This window comes from Myotis myotis, unplaced genomic scaffold, assembly GCF_014108235.1.
Source record: "Myotis myotis isolate mMyoMyo1 unplaced genomic scaffold, mMyoMyo1.p scaffold_m19_p_5, whole genome shotgun sequence".
In the NCBI taxonomy this organism is placed as follows: Eukaryota; Metazoa; Chordata; class Mammalia; order Chiroptera; family Vespertilionidae; genus Myotis; species Myotis myotis.
In genome coordinates this window covers 66,787,852-66,810,495 of record NW_023416357.1, presented here as the reverse complement: position 1 = coordinate 66,810,495, position 22,644 = coordinate 66,787,852, and the positions used below count along the sequence as shown (strand labels likewise).

At 40.5% G+C, this 22,644-nt stretch overlaps 2 protein-coding genes across 9 annotated transcripts in view; one reads left to right on the top strand and one right to left on the bottom strand.

Moving 5' to 3' along the window:
• The window catches only part of REEP5 (receptor accessory protein 5), a 33,794-nt gene extending 28,891 nt beyond the window's left edge, over nucleotides 1–4,903 (top strand). The window contains exons 5-6 of one of the 2 annotated variants that reach the window (XR_004967384.1): nucleotides 2,666–2,848; nucleotides 4,753–4,903. Coding sequence is in view for 1 of the 2 variants with exons in the window: in XM_036308063.1 (XP_036163956.1) it covers nucleotides 2,666–2,715 (50 nt within the window). In the remaining variant the exon portion in view is untranslated. Of the gene's footprint in view, nucleotides 1–2,665 lie in introns of both variants that reach the window. The other variant, XM_036308063.1, reaches the window with a different exon arrangement.
• SRP19 (signal recognition particle 19) overlaps nucleotides 1–21,230 on the bottom strand; it is a 30,456-nt gene extending 9,226 nt beyond the window's left edge. Inside the window, exons 1-5 of one of the 7 annotated variants that reach the window (XM_036308055.1) lie at nucleotides 21,008–21,160; nucleotides 19,945–20,020; nucleotides 15,644–15,715; nucleotides 15,441–15,552; nucleotides 12,088–12,625 (exon numbers count right to left, since the gene is read on the bottom strand). In XM_036308055.1, the coding sequence (XP_036163948.1) occupies nucleotides 12,492–12,625; nucleotides 15,441–15,552; nucleotides 15,644–15,715; nucleotides 19,945–20,020; nucleotides 21,008–21,048 (435 nt within the window). In that variant the 5' untranslated portion in view covers nucleotides 21,049–21,160 and the 3' untranslated portion in view covers nucleotides 12,088–12,491. The other 6 variants (XM_036308056.1, XM_036308054.1, XM_036308061.1 and 3 more) reach the window with 6 other exon arrangements.
• Nucleotides 21,231–22,644: the final 1,414 nt, after the last annotated feature.

The window sequence follows — 22,644 nt, the reverse complement described above, 5'->3', positions numbered from 1 at the left end:
ATTGTGTACTGTGAAAGCAGCTGGCGATGGCACGTTAACCGTGAGTGTGGCTCTAATTTGCAGGCTGCTCTGAGACAGTGGGAGGAGTGGAGTGCCCAGAACAGCATCACATGATTGCCAGGCAATTTTAAAGGCTCACTTGAGATTTGTGTCCATGGATTTAAAGTGAGACTGGTGTGACTGTGTTTTTCTCCAGCCACATTCAGAATAGGTGGAGAGCTGTGTCCAGGTTAATTTTGTTAAGAACTATGAAGTGAGAGTGGGACTAAGGAGTGGCTAGTATTTGATGGAATTTAAGTTGGGTGAGCAGCGAAGTGAGGAACAGAGGCAAAGACCAATGAATGAGAAAACCAGGTGGTGGAGGAAGAACTGACTCAGCAGAGTAGAAGGAGTGAGCTACAATGGTAGGAGGAGATAGTGCCATGGTGTGCTTGACACTGAGATTATAGAAGGACTGAATTTATTGGTAGTGACAAAGATATTGAGTGAGTGCCTGCGGTAGGCAGAGTAGGTAAGTAGGTAGGAGGTAAAGGTTATTGGAGGGGAGGAACTAAGAGGTAAGGATAGTGGAAGGATCATGTATATCTATAAGGATATTGAAATCACTAATAATTCAAATAGTAATGGTATTAGAGAATGATAACTGAAGCAAAATTCTTAAATAAGGCAGCATAGCCCAAGGGTCAGAGGTGACTGGAAAAAGAAATGCTAGTGGAAGATAAAATCTGATGGCATGAGCTTCTGAATGTGGCCATGAAGAACCAAGGTCACACTTTGGTACTAGGGTCATGGTAGAAAAAAACAAAAACAGCCACCATATGAGAAAGTGGCATCCTCAGAGGACAACCTATTTCTGTAAAAGCAAGGAGGTCAGGGAAATGTTTGGAGAAATGGATGAGAACAGAGGAGATTTGCTGTTGATGAGTCTTAAGTTCCTGAGGGCACATTAAGGGTTTTCAGAAATTGGAGAAAAGTGGGCCATGGACATGGAAGTAGGGAATGTTGTTGTTCGAGCTCTATGATAATTAGAAAGTGGGAGATGAGGGCCACCTGACCACGGGAGGGAGATCCCACCCAGACAGCTCTTCAGCAGCACTGACGCCCCAGCACTGTGTCCTCATTCCTCCCTCACCGAGCTCTCTGAACCCCTGTGTCTGTACTAGAGCGCCAGTCTACTTGAATACGTTTTCCTACAACCTTAAGTGTAACGTGTAACTTTCACATGCTCCCACTTTGGAATCACCAGTTGCTTTTTAGGAACCTTCTTTCCTGTTCCTCCTCATCCTCAGTCTAGCCATCAGCCTCTGGTGATGTCATTTCTGTCTAGTTAGCCCACATTTCTTAGCCTCTTGGTTCTGTTAGAGAGCAGTACTCTAAAATCCAATTTTAGTCCAATTTTACTGTGGTATGATACATTCCTAAACAGGGGAGTGAGAATGAAAATGAGGAGGAACTTACATGCTGTTACATATTAGACTTTTCTCAAAGCTTCTGGAGAACCCAGAAGTAAATTTTTGCAAACAATTTGTTAACTTTGTTCAGCAGTTTTAACTGAATGGAGAGCAGCTGCCAGGTGGTGAACAAGGAGGGACTTGGCTCTGATCACTGAACTCAGGCTCCATCAACAACAGCTGCAGCTGTGGAATCTCAGGAGGCCCTGGAGGCTTCCAGAAATGCCCCCCTCCTCCATCTCACACACCACACTAATTCTCACAGCACATTCCAAGTTACTGGTAGTTAGGAAGGCTTAGTCTCCCGCAGATGGACAACTGTATATATACTAGAGGCCCGATGCACGAAATTCATGCAAGGGGCTCAGCCCTCACAGCCCGGCTTCGTCTGGAAGGTCATCTGGAAGGTCATTTGGCTGTTTGGTCTCATTAGTATATTATACTTTTATTTTTGTAGATATTAATCCTCACCAGAGGATATGTTTTTATTGATTTTAGAGAGCGGGAGAAGGGGAGAGAGAAACATCAATGTGAGAAACATCGATCACTTGTCTCCTGTATGCACCCTGATCAGGGGATCAAGCCTATGACCTTTTGGTGTACAGGATGATACTCCAACCAATTGAGCCACTCTGGCCAGGGCACGATTATTTTCTTAATGAATGTACTTTCTTGCCTCCAACTCAGAAGACTTGTAGCACGCTCTTCCCATCCTAGGAAGAAATGGTGGCACTGTGAGAGAATATAAATGTGTGTAAATAGGCCATCATGTCTGGGTTCTGGGAATGACGACTTTCTCTGGCTTCTGTCACTACAGAATAGGTGGATGACCTATGTGTCATCTCATTGAGACATAGTGACATTGTACAGGTGAGCACCCCTACACAAACGAGAATTTCTTGATTGTACAGAGGAACACCATACGCCCAGGGAATCTCTGCAGCTTGTAATGCTTACAGGACAATGGGCTTAGGTGACACTTCACTACCAGGGGGCCAGGCTAGATGCTCTTCAAGTACTTTGCTCAAGTGCTCAGAATTTGTGCCGTGAAGTAGTTTCTTGTCCATTTCCTGGAAACTTATTTTAGCCCTGGCCACAAACCTCAGTGTGTTCTCATCTGAACATGAGTCATCCCAGTTGTTACCCAGTAGCTATGTTACGCACAGAGCCTGCATTGCAAAGAGCTTTGACACAATGTCCTTTCCTCCTGACAGCCAAGAAAGCTGCCGTGAACTTACTGGGTGATGAAAAGAAGAGCACCTAAACCACCCACAGGATGAAACCCTCCTGCCCTCCGCACCTTCCTATTGGAGCTTGATGTTGTGTTGGGGACTGTGGTATAATCATTTTAATGTTGCCTTGGAAACATTTTTGATATGTTAAAAAATGGAATGTGTGTAAGTATTTTTTTGCTTTTACTGTCTAAATACATAGGGAGCATTTTAATGTAAATGTAATGCAATGGGCAGTATCCAACTTTGGAAACTATATTTTGCCTCTGGATAGGGAATGTGTTACCATCCTGCAGGGAATATAAACTTAAAATTATATATCCCACGGGCTTTGTACTTCAATGGGCTCTCTCTGCATGCATTTTCTCTGTACTCTTTAAGGTTCTACTTCATGTAATGTACAATTTTGTATTAAATGTTTTGAATGTAGTTGTGCATATGTATATGTAGGGAAATGTGCTGACTGTAACATGCGTGATGCTCATGAGCACCTGCCAAAAGCTGGAGGTTCTGTTGTGCTGGTGTGATCTGCTGAAGGGATTTAAGCGATAAATGAGGTTGAATGGAGGTTGGCCTGTTGTTTTCCTAATGCAGCAGCAGAATACTGGAACAGCTTTGTAAAGCAGCCACTGTGCTGCTCAATGGGGAAATAAATGTACACACATCAGTGATCTGCAGCTCCCACTTCCCTATAGAACCAGTAATACTGTCTTGTGGCCTGTTGATAATCTGCTGATAAGCTTTAGATTTGTTTGTTTTTGAGATGCTAAAATGGAAATCATCCCTGGTTTCACCTTCATTGCTGACATGTTGGTATAGTCTTGAGTCTTTTTTTTTTTTTTTAACCATTTGAAGGACCCCCCGGAGACTTGCCTGCCTCTGATTACATATATGTTCTTGTTTATATCATTAGCTAGCAGTACATGCTAATGATGACACAGGCTCTAAGAGCAGTTCTGGGAAACAGAAAGGAAGTTTGGTATAACCTGTAGTCTAGTTGGCAGTGGTTAAGTCTAACTGCCTTCACCTTCTCGGGCCTTTAAAGTCAAACACATGAGGCCTCCCTAGTCTGCAAGTCAGGGTCATTTGTAATATGTTTAAATGCCTTCATCTTTATGCTTTGTTTTAACACACTGCATATAACTACATAGTTTAAGTATAGAACAAAAAGTTGAAATCAGTGTCTCCATAGTTTGATCAGCAAGTAGCTTACAGAGACTATGGCAGCTTGTCTGGGCTAGAGAAACTGAGCTCTGCACCAGCCATACTGCAAGGAACTTCTGGATCAGACTAAACTGACTGAAGAGTATAACCAAACTACCAGGGTGAAATATCCAGCCTGTAAGGCAAATGTTTTTTAAGGCAAATAAAGATAGTTCTCATTTCAATAACAATTAGATAAGGTCATAATGATGTCTCATGATGTAAAAAATATTAAAGATATCAAAAATAAGAGACAGTATCACCCAAACATTATGGATTAGGGCATTTTTTTCTGGGGAAAATTAAATCATAAGGCATCTTGTTACATTTACCTTAAAAAACTTAGAAAGCAAACAACTATTATTTGGAGAAAGTCAAGCCTTAGATTTAATATTTAAATCTCTTTACCTATAAAAAAAAAGTATGTCTTTCTTGGTGCAAAAGAATGAAAATTAGCAACCTCTAGCTTACAGAACATACAGATTATGAGTATATATATTTTCAGGCAAGATGGGAGGCATAAAAGTTACTATTGCTTAAGCTACTTATAGGCTAATGTCAGTTTAAAAAATATAATAAGAAAAAACATTCTGAATGCAGATTTTTGTCTTGATAACTTTCTCCCACAGTGTATTATGGAAGAAATTTGTTACTGTTTTTCGTAGTGAAAGACAGGAGGAGTTTTGAGTTGAACAATTCTGTTTCAGCTTTGATTTCCCAAGTAATGTACTGCCATGCTAGAGTATTTGAAAAACTAATTGAGCCTGTGTCTAGCTAGAAGACAAGCATTTATTTGTACATGAGTGGTATTTGGGGGAATTATAAAGTTATAGAATCCCTACAGCAATTCTTTCTCTACTTGAAAGGTTTCAGATCAACAATTACTGCTACTCTGGAGAGTCTCTGCCCACAGCCTGAAGAAAATGAGCATAGCCTTTCACTACGTTACTGCCTGTCCTGAAGATGTGATCTATTGAATGGATATGGATGTAAATAAAATTCCATTGTCTCACTGAACTGTTACATTTCATTTTGTAGGGCCTTAAAAAAAATCTAGACTAATTTATGCAAAACCTGAATACTGATAAATGAACCCTAAACACTGCTGTTTATTAATCCTATTCCTTACCTGCCTGTGCTTTTCCCCTGGTGATTACTACTCATCAGTTAGACTTTCCCTAAAGAAAACATACCAACCAAAAAAGGTTTCTATCAATAATTCGTACTAGATTTAAAAGAAATCTAAACCACTTTCTACTCACCTATTGCATTACACACATCTCATGCCATGTTGGTGTATTGTACATACTTTGATGAAGTAAACATTGCTATGTGCCTCCAAATTATTCTGTACTTTGCTACTTAGAACTTGAGGATTTAAAAAAAAAATACCTACTGCTGGAGGGTGTGTTAGCTTTGTCTCCTACATCTGCCTTTACGTGTCTGTGTCTGCAAACAATCTGTGTTTAGAATAATATACGATTCAGATCCTTAGCCATCAAATATTATAGTTCTATACAGTATGGCAGGAAAGTAAATATATTTGAGAATGACCTTAACTAAAAGTTTTCCTGGCTGCTTACCACAATATTCTTATAACATCTCTATATAACACACATTTCAGAAATTAGGAGTGATAAGGAGGTTCTTTGGTTAGAGTCCAGGGGTGGGCAAACTTTTTGACTCGAGGGCCACAATGGGTTCTTAAACTGGACCGGAGGGCCAGAACAAAAGCATGGATGGAGTGTTTGTGTGAACTAATATAAATTCAAAGTAAACATTATTACATAAAAGGGTACGGTCTTTTTTTTTTTTTTAGTTTTATTCATTTCAAACGGGCCGGATCCGGCTCGTGGGCCGTAGTTTGCCCACGGCTGGGTTAGACAGTGGTTCTCAAGACTTCAGTGTGCACCAGAATTGGGGGGCCGGTTGTTAAAACACAGGTAGCTGGCCCCACCCCCAACATGTCTAACTCAGTACGTCTGGGGCAGGGCTGAAGAGTTTAAATTTTCAACAAGTTCCCAGGTGGTGATGGTCCAGGAACCACATTTTAAGATAAAACTACACTGTTAGGTAAATGTTATCTTTACAGTTAGCTTTACAGAGGTTTTCAGATCTGGCTGCACATTACAATCAAGGAGTTTTCTAAAAATATTGGTATGGGATGCCATTATCAGAAACTGACAGTCCCAGGTGCCAGTATGCTTCCAAAAGTTTTCAGGTGATTCTAATATGTAGCCAGCGAAAGCAAAGCAGGGGTGGAGGGGAGTGGACCTCTGGGATTGGATAAAAAGTAAAATGATATAGAAAGGTACAGGATAGTTAACAGTCAACGATTAACATGATGATAATGAGAGAATTTGTGGTTTCTGTCCAGGTGCCCTGGTGCATTGGTTGTGCCCTGAGGCGTCTGGAGAAAGGGAAGTTACAGGTTACCCTGCCATTCCAATGTTACATTATTATAGACAACAAACAGGCTTAGTTGAGGTAAAGATTGACTTTTGCCAGGGAAGAATCTAGCCTAGGACATGACTACCTGCCATAAACTGCTTTTAGTTAAAAAGTTTTAACTTCAGACCATCCTTATGGTAACTAGGTCTCAGGATTTTACAGGGCCGCCACACAAGTCTTCCCTGAGCCAGCATGTGGTCCCTTTTGTCTACACTGCTGAAACATATTACCACACATATATTGGCTTAAAACAACTCGAATGCATTAGCTTACTGTTCTGGAAGTCAGACATCCAAAATGGCTTCGCAGGACTGCATTCCTTCTGGGCACTGGAAAATCCCTTTACTTGCTTTTTTCAGCTTCAAGACTGCCTGCGTTTCTCCGCTGAGTGCTTGTGATTACATTGGGCCCACCTGGACAGCCCAGGCTACAGGCTTACCTTGTTTTATTGCGCTTCACAGGTCTGTTTTTTACAAAATGAAGGCAAGACCCTCCACCAGCAAAAAGATTACAACTCGCTTTATTGTGATACTTGCTTTATTATGAAGGTCTGGAACTGAACCCACAATATCTCTGAAATATGCCTGTACTCTCTCCAGCTCCTTAATTACATCTGCAAAGTCTCCTTTGCTATGTGAAGTAACATAATCACAGGCTTTTGGGGGGAGGGGCATTATGCTGCCTACCCTACCTAGTCTCTCTCTGGATACAGAAATTTCATTATGAAGTCACACCCAATATAAAAATAAATGTAAAGAGAAATCTTAATGTTGGGAGGGAACTAAAATAAGGAGGGTTAGTGAAAAACTATCCTATCCCTATTCAAGTAAAAGACTAGAGGTGTATCTTCTCCACACAGTAAGAGGATCTTTGGAACACAGGCAGAGCTGAGGGACAGAAGTTGAGTTAAAAACAGGATGGGCGACTAAAAGCTGAGACCCATTTCCCCACCCCACCTCCTCCCATTAGGCTCCCAGGAAGGATCTCAGTAGACTCCTCTCCGGGGAAGCGGATCAGCTTAAGAGAAAAACACCTCGGCCAGATACCCCTTTAGTGAACTCGATACACCAGCTCTTGTGTGCTCAACTTCCAATCAGCTTTTTTATCTTTCACTCTGAAAAAAAACCCCACCAATCTAAAGCAAGCCACTTAACACGACAGGGATCAAAATAAAAACAGAAGAAAAAAATGAGAAAAGAATGTAAATCATACTCTGAGAAATAAGAAATTATATCCATAAAAAACAATGCTAAAAAAAAAGGAAACATTCAGATGACAAGAGCCTAGACAAGTTAAAAACACAAGAAAAGTGAAAAAAAATTCAATAGAAAGGTTGAAAGATAAAGCTGAGGAATTCTAGGAAACAGAACATAAAGGCAAAGAAATGAAAATGAGAAAAAGAAAATGAGGACTAGTCCATCATGTCCAATATTCAAATCAGAGGAGTCCAACAAAGATCAGAAAGGGAAGGAAAATCATCAATGAAATTTTCAAGAAAATTTCCCAGAACTTGAGAACACAAGGTTCCCGATTGAAAGGGCCCATTTAGTACCCAGCTCAATGGGCAAAAAAACCCACCCCAAAGGAAGCACACTATTTCCGAACAGCGAGATGTTTCAGGTTTCAACAGGCTAATGTGGTTACAAGAGACCATGAACTAGAATGGTTTAGATTTCCCTTCAACTATAACAGAAGTCAGGTCATGAAATAATGCCCTTGAACTTGTGAAATAAGATGATTTCCAAGGCTAATTCTATACCCAGCCCAACAGTGGGAGGGTAGAATGACACTTTCAGACATGCATTTTCCCCAGGAAGATCTAAGGTGAGTTAGACAATACAAGCAACCTAAGAAAGAAGAATACACAGGATGCACTAATACAGGAAATCCCAAACAGCAAAGCAACAGAGTCACACTCCAGTGATGGTGAAGGGAACCCAGAGTGAAGCTGTGCACTAGGCCTCGGGTGACCAGTAGAGCCAGGTAAAAGGCTCCAGAAGAGATTTCTTTACAAAGATGAAATTAAGCCCAAGCCAATTTGGTTCAGTGGATAGAGTGTCCGCCTGTGGACTGAAGGGTCCCGGGTTCAATTCTGGTCAAGGGCACATGCCCAAGTTGTGGGCTCAATCCCCAGTAGGGGGCGTGCAGGAGGCGGACAATCAATGATTCTCTCTCATCATTGATGTTTCAATCTCGCTCCGCCTCTCCCTTCCTCTCTCTGAAATCAAAAATATATTTTAAAAATAAATGATAAAAAAAATGAAAATAAGAAACTACCTGATTTGAACAAACTTTCTGAAATGAATAAACTAGCTGTTTTGAACAAACTTTTTGAAAGGACATTTTGACACTGATAATTTGTGGTTGTGATATTCAGAAAATCAAGTAAATATACAATAAAAATAATAGCTCCAAGAAAAACATAAGCCCAGAAAACAAAAATACCCATCGCATACGTGTTTCTTAAACTTAATGTGTGCTAGGTATATAAACATATAGTAGCTTAGTGTATGTGTGTGTGGGGATAGTGATAAAAGATAGGCACTAGCTTTCTATATCTAAATTTCCATATTTTTATATAGTAAATTAAGAGATGTCACTTTTAAAAAACCAAAATCTTAAATGTGCACAAGAACTACTTGGGGATCTTATTAAAATGTATTTGAATTCCAGGCTGGAGCCAGAGTCCACATTTTCAAAAGCTCCCAGGGGGGGCCAGTGTTGCTGATACACGGCTCAGCTACAAATGGAATATATGATAATAATGTAAGCCATGAATAGTGACTAAAATTATGAAATATATTGGTAATTGATAGGAGGGAAGATAGGAAGCAGACATGCATGTGGTGGGGGTAAAGGAAGAAAAATCTAAATCCTCCTAAGATGGAAGTTAATATCTAAAATTGAAACTATTAAAACTAGCTGGCTCTTTAAATTATGTACAGGTATAATATTGATAACAATAAAGTCTTTAAAAGTAGGCAAAGGATGTGAACATAATTCATTGAAATAAATATTTGGTATTTCAACATATGAATAAATGCACAATCTTGCTCATTAGAGAAGATTCCATTTTTCACTTGATTGGCAAAGAAAAGTTCAATTATGCATTCATTGCAATAAGAAAGAGCAATACAATGTTACAGCAATAGTTCTGAGACCTTTTTTTTTTTTTTTTTTAAATATATTTTATTGACTCTTCACAGAGAGGAAAGAAGAGGGATAGAGAGCTAGAAACATCGATGAGAGAGAAGCATCGATCAGCTGCCTCCTGCACACCCCCCACTGGGGATGTGCCCGCAACCAATGCACATGCCCTTGACCAGAATCGAACCCGGGACTCTTCAGTCCCCAGGCCGACACTCCATCCAGTGAGCCAAACCAGCCAGGGCTTCTGAGACCTTTCTGACAATACTTCTTGCCAAAACAATTTTAAACTCATCTTTTTAAAAAATATATTTTGGCCCTAACTGATTTGGCTCAGTGGATAGAGCGTCAGCCTGCAGACTCAAAGGTCCCAGGTTCGAATCCGGTCAAGGGCATGTACCTTGGTTGCGGGCACATCCCCAGTGGGGGGTGTGCAGGAGGCAGCTGATCGATGTTTCTCTCTCATCGATGTTTCTAACTCTCTATCCCTCTCCCTTCCTCTCTGTAAAAAAATCAATAAAATATATTAAAAATATATATATATATATTTTGATTGATTTCAGAGAGGGATAGATAGTAACATCAATGATGAGAATCTTTGATTGGCTGCCTCCTGCACGCTCCCCACTGGGGATGGAGCCCACAACCTGGGCATGTGCCCTTGACTGGAATCAAACCTGGGACCCTTCAGTCTACAGGCCGACACTCTAACCACTGAGCAAAACTGGCTAGGGCTCCAGTCATTTTCTGTGACAAATCTTTTGTTAACTGCCCCGATATCCATTCTCAACTACTTTCTTCTTGGCTACCTCTATTAGGACTGAAAAAACCATATATCCACTTTCCCAGCCTGCCTTGCAGCTGGATGGACATGTGCAACCATGAGAATACACACCTAGGTTATATAGTATAGTCTATTGTTCCTAGGCTACAAACCTGTAGAGTATGTTATTGTACTGGTACTGAACACTGTAGGTGAGCGTAACACAATGGTGAAATATTTGTTTATCTAAGTAAGCACACCTAAACATATAAAAAGGCGTAGTAAAAGTATGGTATAAAAGCTTAAAAAAGGGTACACCTGTATAGGGCACTTACCATGAATGGAGCTTGTAGGACTGAAAGTTGCTCTGATGAGCCATAAGTGTGAGTGAATATGAAGGCCTAGGACAGGACTATATACTACTGTAGATTTTAAAAACACTGTGCCCTTAGGCTACACTAACTGTATAAAACAACATGAGATGAACAAAATTAAGGATAAGACAAATGATGTAATTAAGAGAAACAGTAAGCACAAGATGTGAGGCTGCTGATGGTATAACATGGCAAATGGTTTTATAGCGAACTTTTTCTATAAGTAGAAAGAGTACATTCTAAAATAGTAATAAAGTTTGGTATAGTAAATACATAAACCAGTAACAGTCATTTATTATCAAGTATTATGTACTGTATATAATTGTATGTGCAACACTTTTATGTGACTGGCAGTGCAAGTCTGTTTATATCAGCATCAACATAAACACAAGTAATGCATGCTGTGCTCCCAATTTACAATGGCTACGATGTTACTAGGGGATAGGAATTTTTCAGCTTCATTATAACCTTACGGGATCACAGTTGTATATGTGGCCATCACTGACTGAAGCTGATACGCAGCGCATGACCAACAGCCCTTCCAGAAGCATAGGGAGCCAGAGAAGGCAGTTGCCCAAGAGACTCTCAGTGGACAAAAACATATGGCTAGATAGGGATTCTCTTCAATTTTACAAAAAATTCCCACTTTCAGACACTGCTTTTCAACAAAGGTAGAATCAGCAATCCAATTTAATTTATTGAACAAGTTGTGATTCAAGGTGCTAAAGCAGAGGTAGTTTTAGAACTCCAATGAAACAATGTCCTTAAGCCTACAAAATAAGCAAATCTAAAGCTTAAACTCCAGGACTTTCCATGTCAAAAACTAGTAACTCAACTACTCAATTACAATAGCTAATTAAAATATGATCTAGCCCTGGCTGGGTGGCTCAGTTGGTTGGAGCATCATCCCATACACCAAAAGGCTGTGTGATCGATTCCTGGTCAGGGCACACACCTAGGTTGTGGGTTAGATCCCCAATCGGGGTGCATGCAGGAGGCGGCAGATCGATGTTTGTCACATCAATATTTCTCTTTTCCTTCCTCCTCTCTAAAAAGAAAATCAATTAAAAAAAAAAAAAAAGAATATGTTCTAGACTGGCTGTTCATAGATCTCCAAGAGGATTTAACTACTTTCTTCTACTTTCAGGGTCATACTAAACATCCACTACCCATTTTATTCTTTTATTTTTTTTATTATTTCTAAAATGTATTTTTATTGATTTTAGAGAGGAAGGGAGGAGATAGAAATATCACTGATGAGAAAGAATCATTGACTGACTGCCTCCTGTATGACCCACACTGGGGATCAAGCCTGCAATCCAGGTATGTGTCCTGACCAGGAATCAAACTGTGGCCTCCTGGTTCATAAGTCAACACTCAACCACTGAGCCACACCAGTCAGGCTTCCCATTTCATCCTTTTAAATTATCTCTTCCACTGGCATTGATTAGTTCATAAGCAAAAGCTACACAGTCAGTTTTGAATTTTATTTCATTAGCTTAAAAGGTGAACAATATGTTTCAAATCTTATTAAACTCATTTGTCTGAATATGTTACATAGAGCACAGATACAGGATTTCAAGTAACTTATGGTAGAGGCCATTGTCCATTTAAAAATAAGCTTCTTTCTTCCACAAAAACTGCACTGAAAGGCAAAAAAAATTTTCTTTAATACTGCGTAAGAGCTAGACGCAAACTTCTGATGTAAGTTTATTTCATTGTCAACTCTCATGCTAAAGCTGGGAGGCACAAATGTTCATAGTTCAGTTAAATGATACAAACAAAAAGCTTCAGTTTCTCTCAGATACAAATCAGAAACCTCCATCCGCGACTCTTACAGTAGTATGTCAGACTTGATTGTCTTGCCAGGTCACTTCTTCTTCTTTCCTTTCCCTTTTTTACTTCCCTCTCCTTGCTGAAGAGTTTGGTCACTACCTCCTGTTTTTTGTGTCCTTGTTTTTAGTTTAGGAATCATTTCCGCAGCATACAACATTACTGACTTACCTAGGAACCAGAAATTAGGGTTAGTGTATAATCTGAGAGATAAGATGTAAAAGGTCATTAACTTGAATACCATGAAGTTCAAGAAATCATCACACCACATCAAGAAAATGAGAAGGATTTCAAAAGAAAAAAAATAAATGACTATAAAGACAATGACTAGTTCAAGTGGGGGCCTTTGGTGGTGAAAGTATTGAGAACAATGCTGAAATATTCAAAATAACACAATCAAAATTTAAAACACTAAGTGTGAAACAAAAATTTGGGTCTTGGTCTTGGTCCTGGTAATTAACTTGAAAATCCAAGGAGAACTTTTCTAAACATAAGAAATTGGAAACAGCATATCATTATAACTTTTAAGCCATGGAAACACAGTGCCTTTGTCTTACAATAAAAATCCAAAGCCATTAAGTTACAAAAGATGTTACTCATATGCTCAGATGATTTATGAATACATGCACCCCTGCTTTGTGCACCAACCACCTCCTCCAGCTCCAATAGCTGCTGTCCTTACTGCAACACATCAAGACTTTAGCTTTTTCTTTTTACTTTATAACTATTTTCTTAATAGAAACAGGAAGCAACATCTATTCAACTATAATTTTTAAATCAAAAGTTTGTATGTGGTTATTTATTTTTTTGGTCTTTTTGACTTTTAAAAGATAGTATAGAAAGATGTCAAATAGAACAAGAAAAGAAAAAACCACTGAAATATACTCAATCTGTCACTCCTCAGTCAGAATCTTAACGTTTTTAGAAATACCTAGAAACCCGATCTATTTTTTTTTTAAATATATTTTATTGATTTTTTACAGAGAGGAAGAGAGAGAGATAGAGAGTTAGAAACATCGATGAGAGAGAAACATCGATCAGCTGCCTCCTGCACATCTCCCACTGGGGATGTGCCCACAACCCAGGTACATGCCCTTGACCGGAATCGAACCTGGGACCCTTCAGTCCACAGGCCGACGCTCTATCCACTGAGCCAAACCGGTTTCGGCGTAACCCGATCTATTTTAATTCAACTAAAAACAAGTTGTCAGTTTGGGGTTATTGTGTCAAAATAAAACTCAATTAAGAAAATTAAAATATATTTTTTAGAAATAAAAAAATTCAGAAAAGAGTAACATATAAATAGATACTCTTCTCCCCAATACCCAGAGTTAATATTTTGGAATACTGATGTCCAGTTTTATTTGGTTATTTTTTTTTAAGAAATAAAACACTAGGGGATAAACGCTGATGGAAGAAGATTTGTCTTGGGGTGGTGAACACACACAATATAGTGTATTAATGATATACTGTGGAATTGTTCACCTGAAACCTGTTTAATTTTGTTAACCAGTGTTCACCCCAATAAATTAAGAAATTACAAATAAAAAGAAATAAAACACTAGGGATAATGCTACAGTCTTCTCTGACCACAACCCCCTGTGCTAACTCCCTCCCCCTTGCCTTGCTTTTGCCATTAGGTTAACTACTATCTTAAGACCAAGTATTTTCTTACTTTGTTTTTAAATTTACCTAAGTGGTAATATTGTCTCTTGCTTTTTTTCGCTAATATGGCTTTTTAGATTTATTAATGATAGAAATTATAAGCAGACCTCAAGATCTCTAGGATCTGAAATGGCAATTAACATCTGACAATTTAATAATTTTAAACTCTTAACCTAGGAGCAATGATGGATTTTCAGAGGTTTATAAAATGTTCACAAAACAGTATTTTTGGTGGAAACCATTAGTAAGTTTCATCACATTATCAAATAGGTCCTTAACCTTAAAGAAGTTTAGAACCAGTGCAGCCACTGTGGAAAACAGTATGGAGTTTCCTTAAAAAATGAAAGTGAACTGCCATTTGACCCAGTGGCCCACTTCTAGGAATATATCCCAAGAGCCCCAAAACACCAATCGGAAAGGATATATGCACCCCTATGTTCATAGCAGCATTATTTAAAATAGCTAAGATTTGTAAACAGCCCAAGTGCCCACCAGTAGGTAAGTGGGTAAAAAAGTTGTGGTAGGTACATCTACACAATGGAACGCTATGCAGCTGGAGAAAAGAAGGATCTCTTGCATGGCTGGTGTGGCTCAGTGGTTGAGCGTTGATCTATGAACCAAAAAATCACGGTCAGGGCACATGCCTGGGTTGCTAGGAGGCGTCAATCAATGATTCTCTCTCATCATTGATGTTTCTCTCTCCTCCCCCTTCCTCTCTGAAAACAATAACTTATAATTTACATATATAATAAATTAAAATGATTTCTTACTCTTTGAGACAGCATGGATAAACCTGGAGAGTATTATGCTAAGTGAAATAAGCCATTCAGAGAAAGACAAGTATCACATGATCTCACTCATATGTGGAATGTCATAAACAAAATAAATTGACCCACAAAATAAGTCCATAGGCATGGAAGCATGCAACAGATTGATGAATCTGAGTGGGGGGAGGAGAGGGTGCAGATGGTAAGAGATTTTATATACTTATATGCATAACCCATGGACACAGACAATGGGATGGTGAAGACCAGAGGTAGGGCGGGAACTGGGTAGAGGGGGGCAATGAGAGTAAAAAGGGGAGAGACATCTGTAATACTCTCAACAATAAAGATAAAAAAATAAAACAAAAAAATGTACCCCAGCCCACCAAAAAAGTGAGAAGCACTGTTTTACCCCTCCATCAGTGGTAGTCCTTTCTCTAAATTGATCTGGAGAACACACATTATTTTTACCTTTCAAAAGATCAGAAACTTTTTTGCAGAGAAGAGGAATGAGTAACCTATCCCCAAATTTTATTCATTCATTTAAAAAAGCTTACGTGATGGGAACTGTACAAGACAGAGGCTGCCATCTTCCTGTTTGAGTTGAACCCGGACTCTGCCCCTGTACTGAGCATCACGATTCCATTCTCTGGAGTACATTTTGTTTTTCTAATATAAAAGGAAAACAGGCTTTGTTTAAGGAAATTGTTATATCAATGAGATGAGTATGGAAAATAGTGAAGAAAGAACCACATCATACCTCAAGAAATGCATTAAGTCCAACTGCTGAGCACACATCTTGAATCTCTGTAGCTGTAGGATTTTCAACAGCCTGAACAGTTTAAAAAAACACTAAATAGCTTAGCTTTAAGTAGGTAGTACAATTTTGTTGTGTAAATCATTTCAAATACTATGATCAAAACATGTATCAAACCCAAGGTTTCCTTTTCTACTAGGTCTAGCTGTTTCCACTATAATTTTAAAAATTAAAAAAAAAAAAAAATCCCTGGAATAATACTGATTCATTCTTGTTTTGCTCATCTCCCTTCCAACAGAACATACATTTCACAAGTGGAAGGACTATTTTGTTCATCAGTACATTCCCCAACATCTGGCATGATACTTGGAGCATAGTAGGTGCTCAGTGAATACTAAACAATTATGACAGATACAGCCACTTTAGAAAATTATTTGGTTGTATCTATTAAAGCCAAATGTATGCATTCATTATGGTCATGCAATTGCACTTCTAAATATATATTTTTAAAAAATGCAAAACTATGTCCACTAAAGACAAACTCAAGCATGTTCACAGCAGCTCTATTTACAATAGCCCCAAACTACAAACAACCTAGTTATCCATTGACAGTAGACTATGGTATATTCACACAATGCAATACTACATAGCAGTGGTTTTCATTAAGGTGATTTTGCCCCTCCTCCTCTCCACCCAACGTTTGGCAAGGCTTGGAGACATTTTTGAGTGTCACAACTATGATGGCGTAGGGCACTGGCATCTAGTGGGTAGAGGCCAAAGATGCTGCTAAACAACTTAAAATACACAGGATAGCCTCACAACAAAGAATTATCTGGCTCAAAATGTCAATGGTGCTGCTGTTAAGAAACGCTATTACAGAGCAATGAGAAACTTCACTCAAAAATGTGGATAAATCTCATAAGCTTAAAGTTTGGTGAAAAACAGATGTAAAAGTACACAGTGTATAATGCATTTTAAATAAAATTCAAAAACAAGCAAAAGTAATTTATGGTGATGGAAGCCGGCAGTGGTTATCCTTGTATATGAGTATATACGAAGAGGACAGTGACTGGGAGGGGACACAAAGGAATCTTCCTGGGTGCTGGTAATGTTTCTTCTTTTATTATTTTTAATACATATTTTATTGATTTTTCACAGAGAGGAAGGGAGAGTGACAGAGAGTTAGAAACATCGATGAGAGAGAAACATCATCGATCAGTGCCTCCTGCACACCCCCTACTGGGGACATGCCCACAACCAAGGTACATGCCCTTGACCGAATCGAACCTAGGACCCTTCAGTCCGCAGGCCGATGCTCTATCCACTGAGCCAAGCCCGTCAGGGCTGTTTTCTTCTTTTAAATTAGGGTGCTGATTACCCATGTGCACTCATTTTGTGAAAATTAAGACACTTAAGATTTCTGTATGCTTCTGTATGTATGCTTCCTATCTATCGATAAAGTTAAAAACAATTTAATCATTCTCCATTATCTGACAGCTTGCTACCAGAGGCCTGTTACAGGGAGTCAGGCATTATTCTGAACCAATGCTTTGATGTCTTCTCTTTCATCCAGAGGCAGCAAAATAGACTTTCTTTTACACATTTAAGCAGAAAACGAGATATATAAAATAACAAAGTCAATGCTTCAGACCAAGTTACCTTAACTCTGTTCTGTTGTTAGATTAGAGAGAGAACCAAGATGGCGGCATAGGTTAACGCCGGAATTTGCTGCTTTGAACAACTACTTCAAAAGTGAAACCAAAAAACGGAAGGGACATCACCCAGAACCACAGGAACGCCGGCTGAGTGGAAGTCCTACAACTAGGAGGAAAGAGAAACGCATACGGACACTCAGAGGAGGCGCAGTGCTGAAGTCAAATTCTGAGGTGCGGAGTGCGCGGGCGGAGCGGGCTGGCGGGCGGAGGGCGCGGTTGGCGTTTTCAATCGGGAGGGAGTCGCAGACTCTGAGCTCCAGATCCGGGCGAGTCTTTAGGGACCCAGACTCAAACGGGAGAAGCGGGACTGTCTGGCTTCGGTCAGAGCGAGTGCAGCTTTCTCTCCAAGGTTTGCAGCGGTCGCTGGGACTCAGAGAGGCAGAGCCCCTGGGGACAGGACTGAGAGCCGCCATAACTGCTCTCTCCGGCCCACCCTGTTGATCCTGTGTGACCCGCCCCGCCCAAGCCCTGCACACAGGCATTTGCCGGATAGCCTCAGGCAAAGGCCAGATTAGCACCTCCCTAGAGGACAGAAGTTCTCTCACTGCTGACACAGCTGATTCTCATAGCCACTTGGCCTGGAGGTCAAACCCTCCCTGGAATTAGCTACAACAATCAAGATTTAACTATAAGACTGCGAACAAAGACCACTAGGGGGTGCACCAAGGAAGCATAACAAAATGCGGAGACAAAGAAACAGGACAAAATTGTCAATGGAAGATATAGAGTTCAGAACCACACTTTTAAGGTCTCTCAAGAATTGTTTAGAAGCCGCCGATAAACTTAATGAGATCTACAAGAAAACTAATAAGACCCTTGATCTTATATTGGGGAACCAACTAGAAATTAAGCATACACGGACTGAAATAACGAATATTATACAGACTCCCGACAGCAGACCAGAGGAGCGCAAGAATCAAGTCAATGATTTGAAATGCGAGGAAGCAAAAAACACCCAACTGGAAAAGCAAAATGAAAAAAGAATCCAAAAATGCGAGGATAGTGTAAGGAGCCTCTGGGACAGCTTCAAGCGTACCAACATCAGAATTATAGGGGTGCCAGAAGATGAGAGAGAGCAAGATATTGAAAACCTATTTGAAGAAATAATGACAGAAAACTTCCCCCACCTGGTGAAAGAAATGGACTTACAGGTCCAAGAAGCGCGGAGAACCCCAAACAAAAGGAATCCAAAGAGGACCACACCAAGACACATCATCATTAAAATGCCAAGAGCAAAAGATAAAGAGAGAATCTTAAAAACAGCAAGAGAAAGAAACTCAGTTACCTACAAGGGAATACCCATACGACTGTCAGCTGATTTCTCAACAGAAACTTTGCAAGCCAGAAGGGAGTGGCAAGAAATAGTCAAAGTGATGAATACCAAGAACCTACAACCAAGATTACTTTATCCAGCAAAGCTATCATTCAGAATTGAAGGTCAGATAAAGAGCTTCACAGATAAGGAAAAGCTAAAGGAGTTCATCACCACCAAACCAGGATTATATGAAATGCTGAAAGGTATCCTTTAAGAAGAGGAAGAGGAAGAAAAAGGTAAAGATACAAATTATGAACAACAAATATGCATCTATCAACAAGTGAATCTAAGAATCAAGTGAATAAATAGTCTGATGAACAGAATGAACTGTTGATTATAATAGAATCAGGGACATAGAAAGGGAATGGACTGACTATTCTTGGGGGGGAAAGGGGTGTGGGAGATGCGGGAAGAGACTGGACAAAAATCGTGCACCTATGGATGAGGACAGTGGGTGGGGAGTGAGGGCGGAGGGTGGGGCGGGAACTGGGAGGAGGGGAGTTATGGGGGGGAAAAAAAGAGGAACAAATGTAATAATCTGAACAATAAAGATTTAATTAAAAGAAAAAAAAAGAAAAAAAAAATAACAAAGTCAATGCTTCAGACCAAGTTACCTTAACTCTGTTCTGTTGTTAGATTACAAAATGGGATTCTTAAAAAATAAAATGACATCAATTTTGAAAATGAAAGGCATCAACAAAGTCCCTTCACTCGGCATCAGGCACTTTCCTAATGCCAAGTTATTTTTAAAGTAACTTTACCCACCTCACAAAAGGTAACTGACATAAAACTATAAAACTCAATGCGTCTGAATTTTCTGCAAGTCTTCTTTAAAAACTCAACTGCATTCTGGGCATTTCATTGTGCAGTGACATAATTTTGGTTTCCTTTATTAAGGGGAACACTGCCATAGCCCTGGTTTAAATGAAAACTGCAAATCCTACACCTCTCCCCGCCTCCTTAAAAAAAAAAAAAAATAGATTCTTTGAGAGAGAAACACCGATGTGAGAGCGAACAGATCCACCAGCAACCTCCGGGTGCGCGGGATGACGCGCCATCAACTGAGCCGCACCGGCCAGGGCCCCCTCCTCTTTCCAACACAGGCTCATGAACAATCATTAAAAAAAAACCTCCTTCAGCTATGACCTCGTGCCTTTCTCAAGGAATGCACCCAATCCTTGGCCGCTGTTTCCCAAATGCAGTCAAGTCAAAGAAACCTCTGTGACCCTAAGAGTAAAGCCTCCCCTCCCGGGCCAAGGTGCCGGCCTGCTTACCTTACTTATGGGGATTCGCCTGCCCTCCGCGATGGTCTTCTTGTTATTCAAATAGGCAGGGTATATACAAATAAACCTGCCACAGGAAAAACGCAGCTGGCATCACTAGAGCAGTATTTCCAAAACTTCACCCATTCACTCACTCGTTATCGTGACAGCCAGTACCCCTACACTGTAAGTCGCATGTTTTTTCTTTATATTGTCTACCTTTCACTTAACTTACTTAAAAAGTAAACTTTAACTCACTGCCTTAAATGGAAAAAAAAAACAAAACCCAACTACTCACTTCCTAGAGAATATTTTTTAAAAAACGTTGTCTTGCCCTAACCGGTTTGGCTCAGTGGATTGAGCGCCGGCCTACGGACTGAAGGGTCCCGGGTTCGATTCCGGTCAAGGACATGTACCTTGGTTGCGGGCACATCCCCAGTGGGAGGTGTGCTGGAGGCAGCTGATCGATATTTCTCTCTCATTGATGTTTCTAACTCTCTATCCCTCTCTCTTCCTCTCTGTAAAAAAAAAAAATCAATAAAATATATTTAAAAAAAATTATTCCCTGTCATCAGGGCATGTGCCCAGATTTCAGGCTCAATCCCCCAGTGGGAAAAATAAAAAACAAAATAAAAAAAAACCGTTGTCTTAACTGCTCAGTTAGATACGGGTACCTGCCAAAAGGTCCTGGGGGCGGAGGGGGGGGGGGGACACGCCTCTCTCGCGTCTAGAAAGTACGGCGTCAGAGGTATTATTAACCTAAAGAACTCAAACGGGCCTTTCTGAACGCCACAATAGGAAAAAAACAGACTTCTCCCTTTGTGCCTGTTACGTAACGTCATGTGCACGGAGCGCCCACGGTGCTTTGCGTCGCTCGCGGACGGGTAAACCAGGTGATCACTGAGCTACCTAGAGTCGGCATTTCAGGGACCCTGCGAAGAGCCGGTGCCGGGCCCTCCAGGAGAAACGAGCGCCGGAGAGCAGCTCAGAGCCTCCCCGCGAGCCTTTCCCGGGGCTGGGAAGCGGCGCAAGCCCCGCGGGCTCGCAGCAAGCCCCTCCCTGCCTCAGGACCCACCTGTCCTGGTCGGCCGGGGACCGCGCCGCGGCGCAAGCCATCTCCGCCCGTGCCCACTGGGGTGAGACCCGCCGGAACTCCGCTCTGAGATTTCCCAGACCACCCCATTTCCGGCGGAAGTCCTGCCCCCCGGAACGCCTTCGCGTCCCCGGCCTTTCCCTGTCCGTTTGTTCTGGCACCTGTCGCTCGGCGCCAGAGTCGTAGCTCCAGACGTGGCATTTGGCCCTATCCTCTCGCGATAGCATCCGCCAACGCCACTAATTCTTTCCCCGGTGTCGTCAAAGCGAGACTTTTGGGCGCATGCGCTGTCGCTAAAATGGAATTCCGCGCTGAGTGCTGGCCACACTCACCTATAGCTGGGGGCTCTGCCCTGCGGGTAACCTGTGTAGTTCGAAGTTGGTTGTTGGAGTGGGCAAGAAGATTCCCTTTATGTTTTATCTTTATTCGCTTCTGGGCCTAGCAGCTTGCTTTCAGCTTGGCAAAGTGGGTTTTTATAGTGGTGGGACAAGCAAAATGACTGGCACGTTTCTTGTGCCGCATAATTGTTAGAAATTTGTACACCTTTTTAGATTCTGAAGATCATCTACCCTAAAAGTCACTATACTTTTGCTTACCTTAAGTTAATTGCAAAGCATTATTTCGGCATTTCCCTTAACACACCTTCATTTCTACTTTAGTAGCTGCTGTTTATCCCACACCTACAAAGTAGCTTATTAAAACCTGGGCAAGGTAAGATAGGTATTCTCTTTCAGAGACAGGGAAAAAAACCTAAACAAACAAAAATTCCTAAATTTCCCCAGCCCACTAAGGTTAGACGATTTACCCATTCGTGCTAATGATAGCTGAGCACAGATGCTCATCTAGTCTGACGGGAAGCCTTTGCCTTTTCTCCATTCCCTAAATTCTGTCTCTCCTTCTTCCTTGTAGTGCATTAGTAGTACCTGTTTAGCTTGGTGTGAATGTAAACAAATAAATATTTCTTTCTAAAGTACACGATTCCTATAAAAAGCTTCATGCAATGACCAAACAAAACGAAACATTTAGGGATGAAATGAATCCAAACTTTAAAAAACATAGTATACCTGTTTTAGGACTCTGCTTTCATACTTTAGTTGCATCATGAGAATTAGAATAGTTTCCAGAACATCAACATTTTATATATACATGTAGGAAAAGTGGGGTATGAACAAGGTTGTCTGAGGTTTAATACATGTAATAACCTACTTCCCATGGAGTTGTTTTCTTAGACCCATATGAGTAATTGGAGATTACAAGACCAATATGACCCCACTTGATCATGATGTATGATTTGACTTGCTAGTAAAAAAAAAAAAAAAATGGTTACATTTTTTGGTTTATACATACTGAGTTAATGATGGAAATAATATTTTAAAAATGTTTTTGTTGATTTCAGGGAGAGGGAGAGAGAGATTGAAAAACCAATGATAGAGAATCATCGATTGGCTGCTTCCTCCACGGCCCCACGGGGGATCAAGCCAGGCAACCCAGGCATGCGCCCTGACTTGAATTGAACCATGGCCTCCTGGTTCATGGACTGATACTCAACCACTGAGCTACACCAGTTGGGCTGGAACTAATATTTTTGAGTGTATGCTAGATTCATACGTCCTATTTAA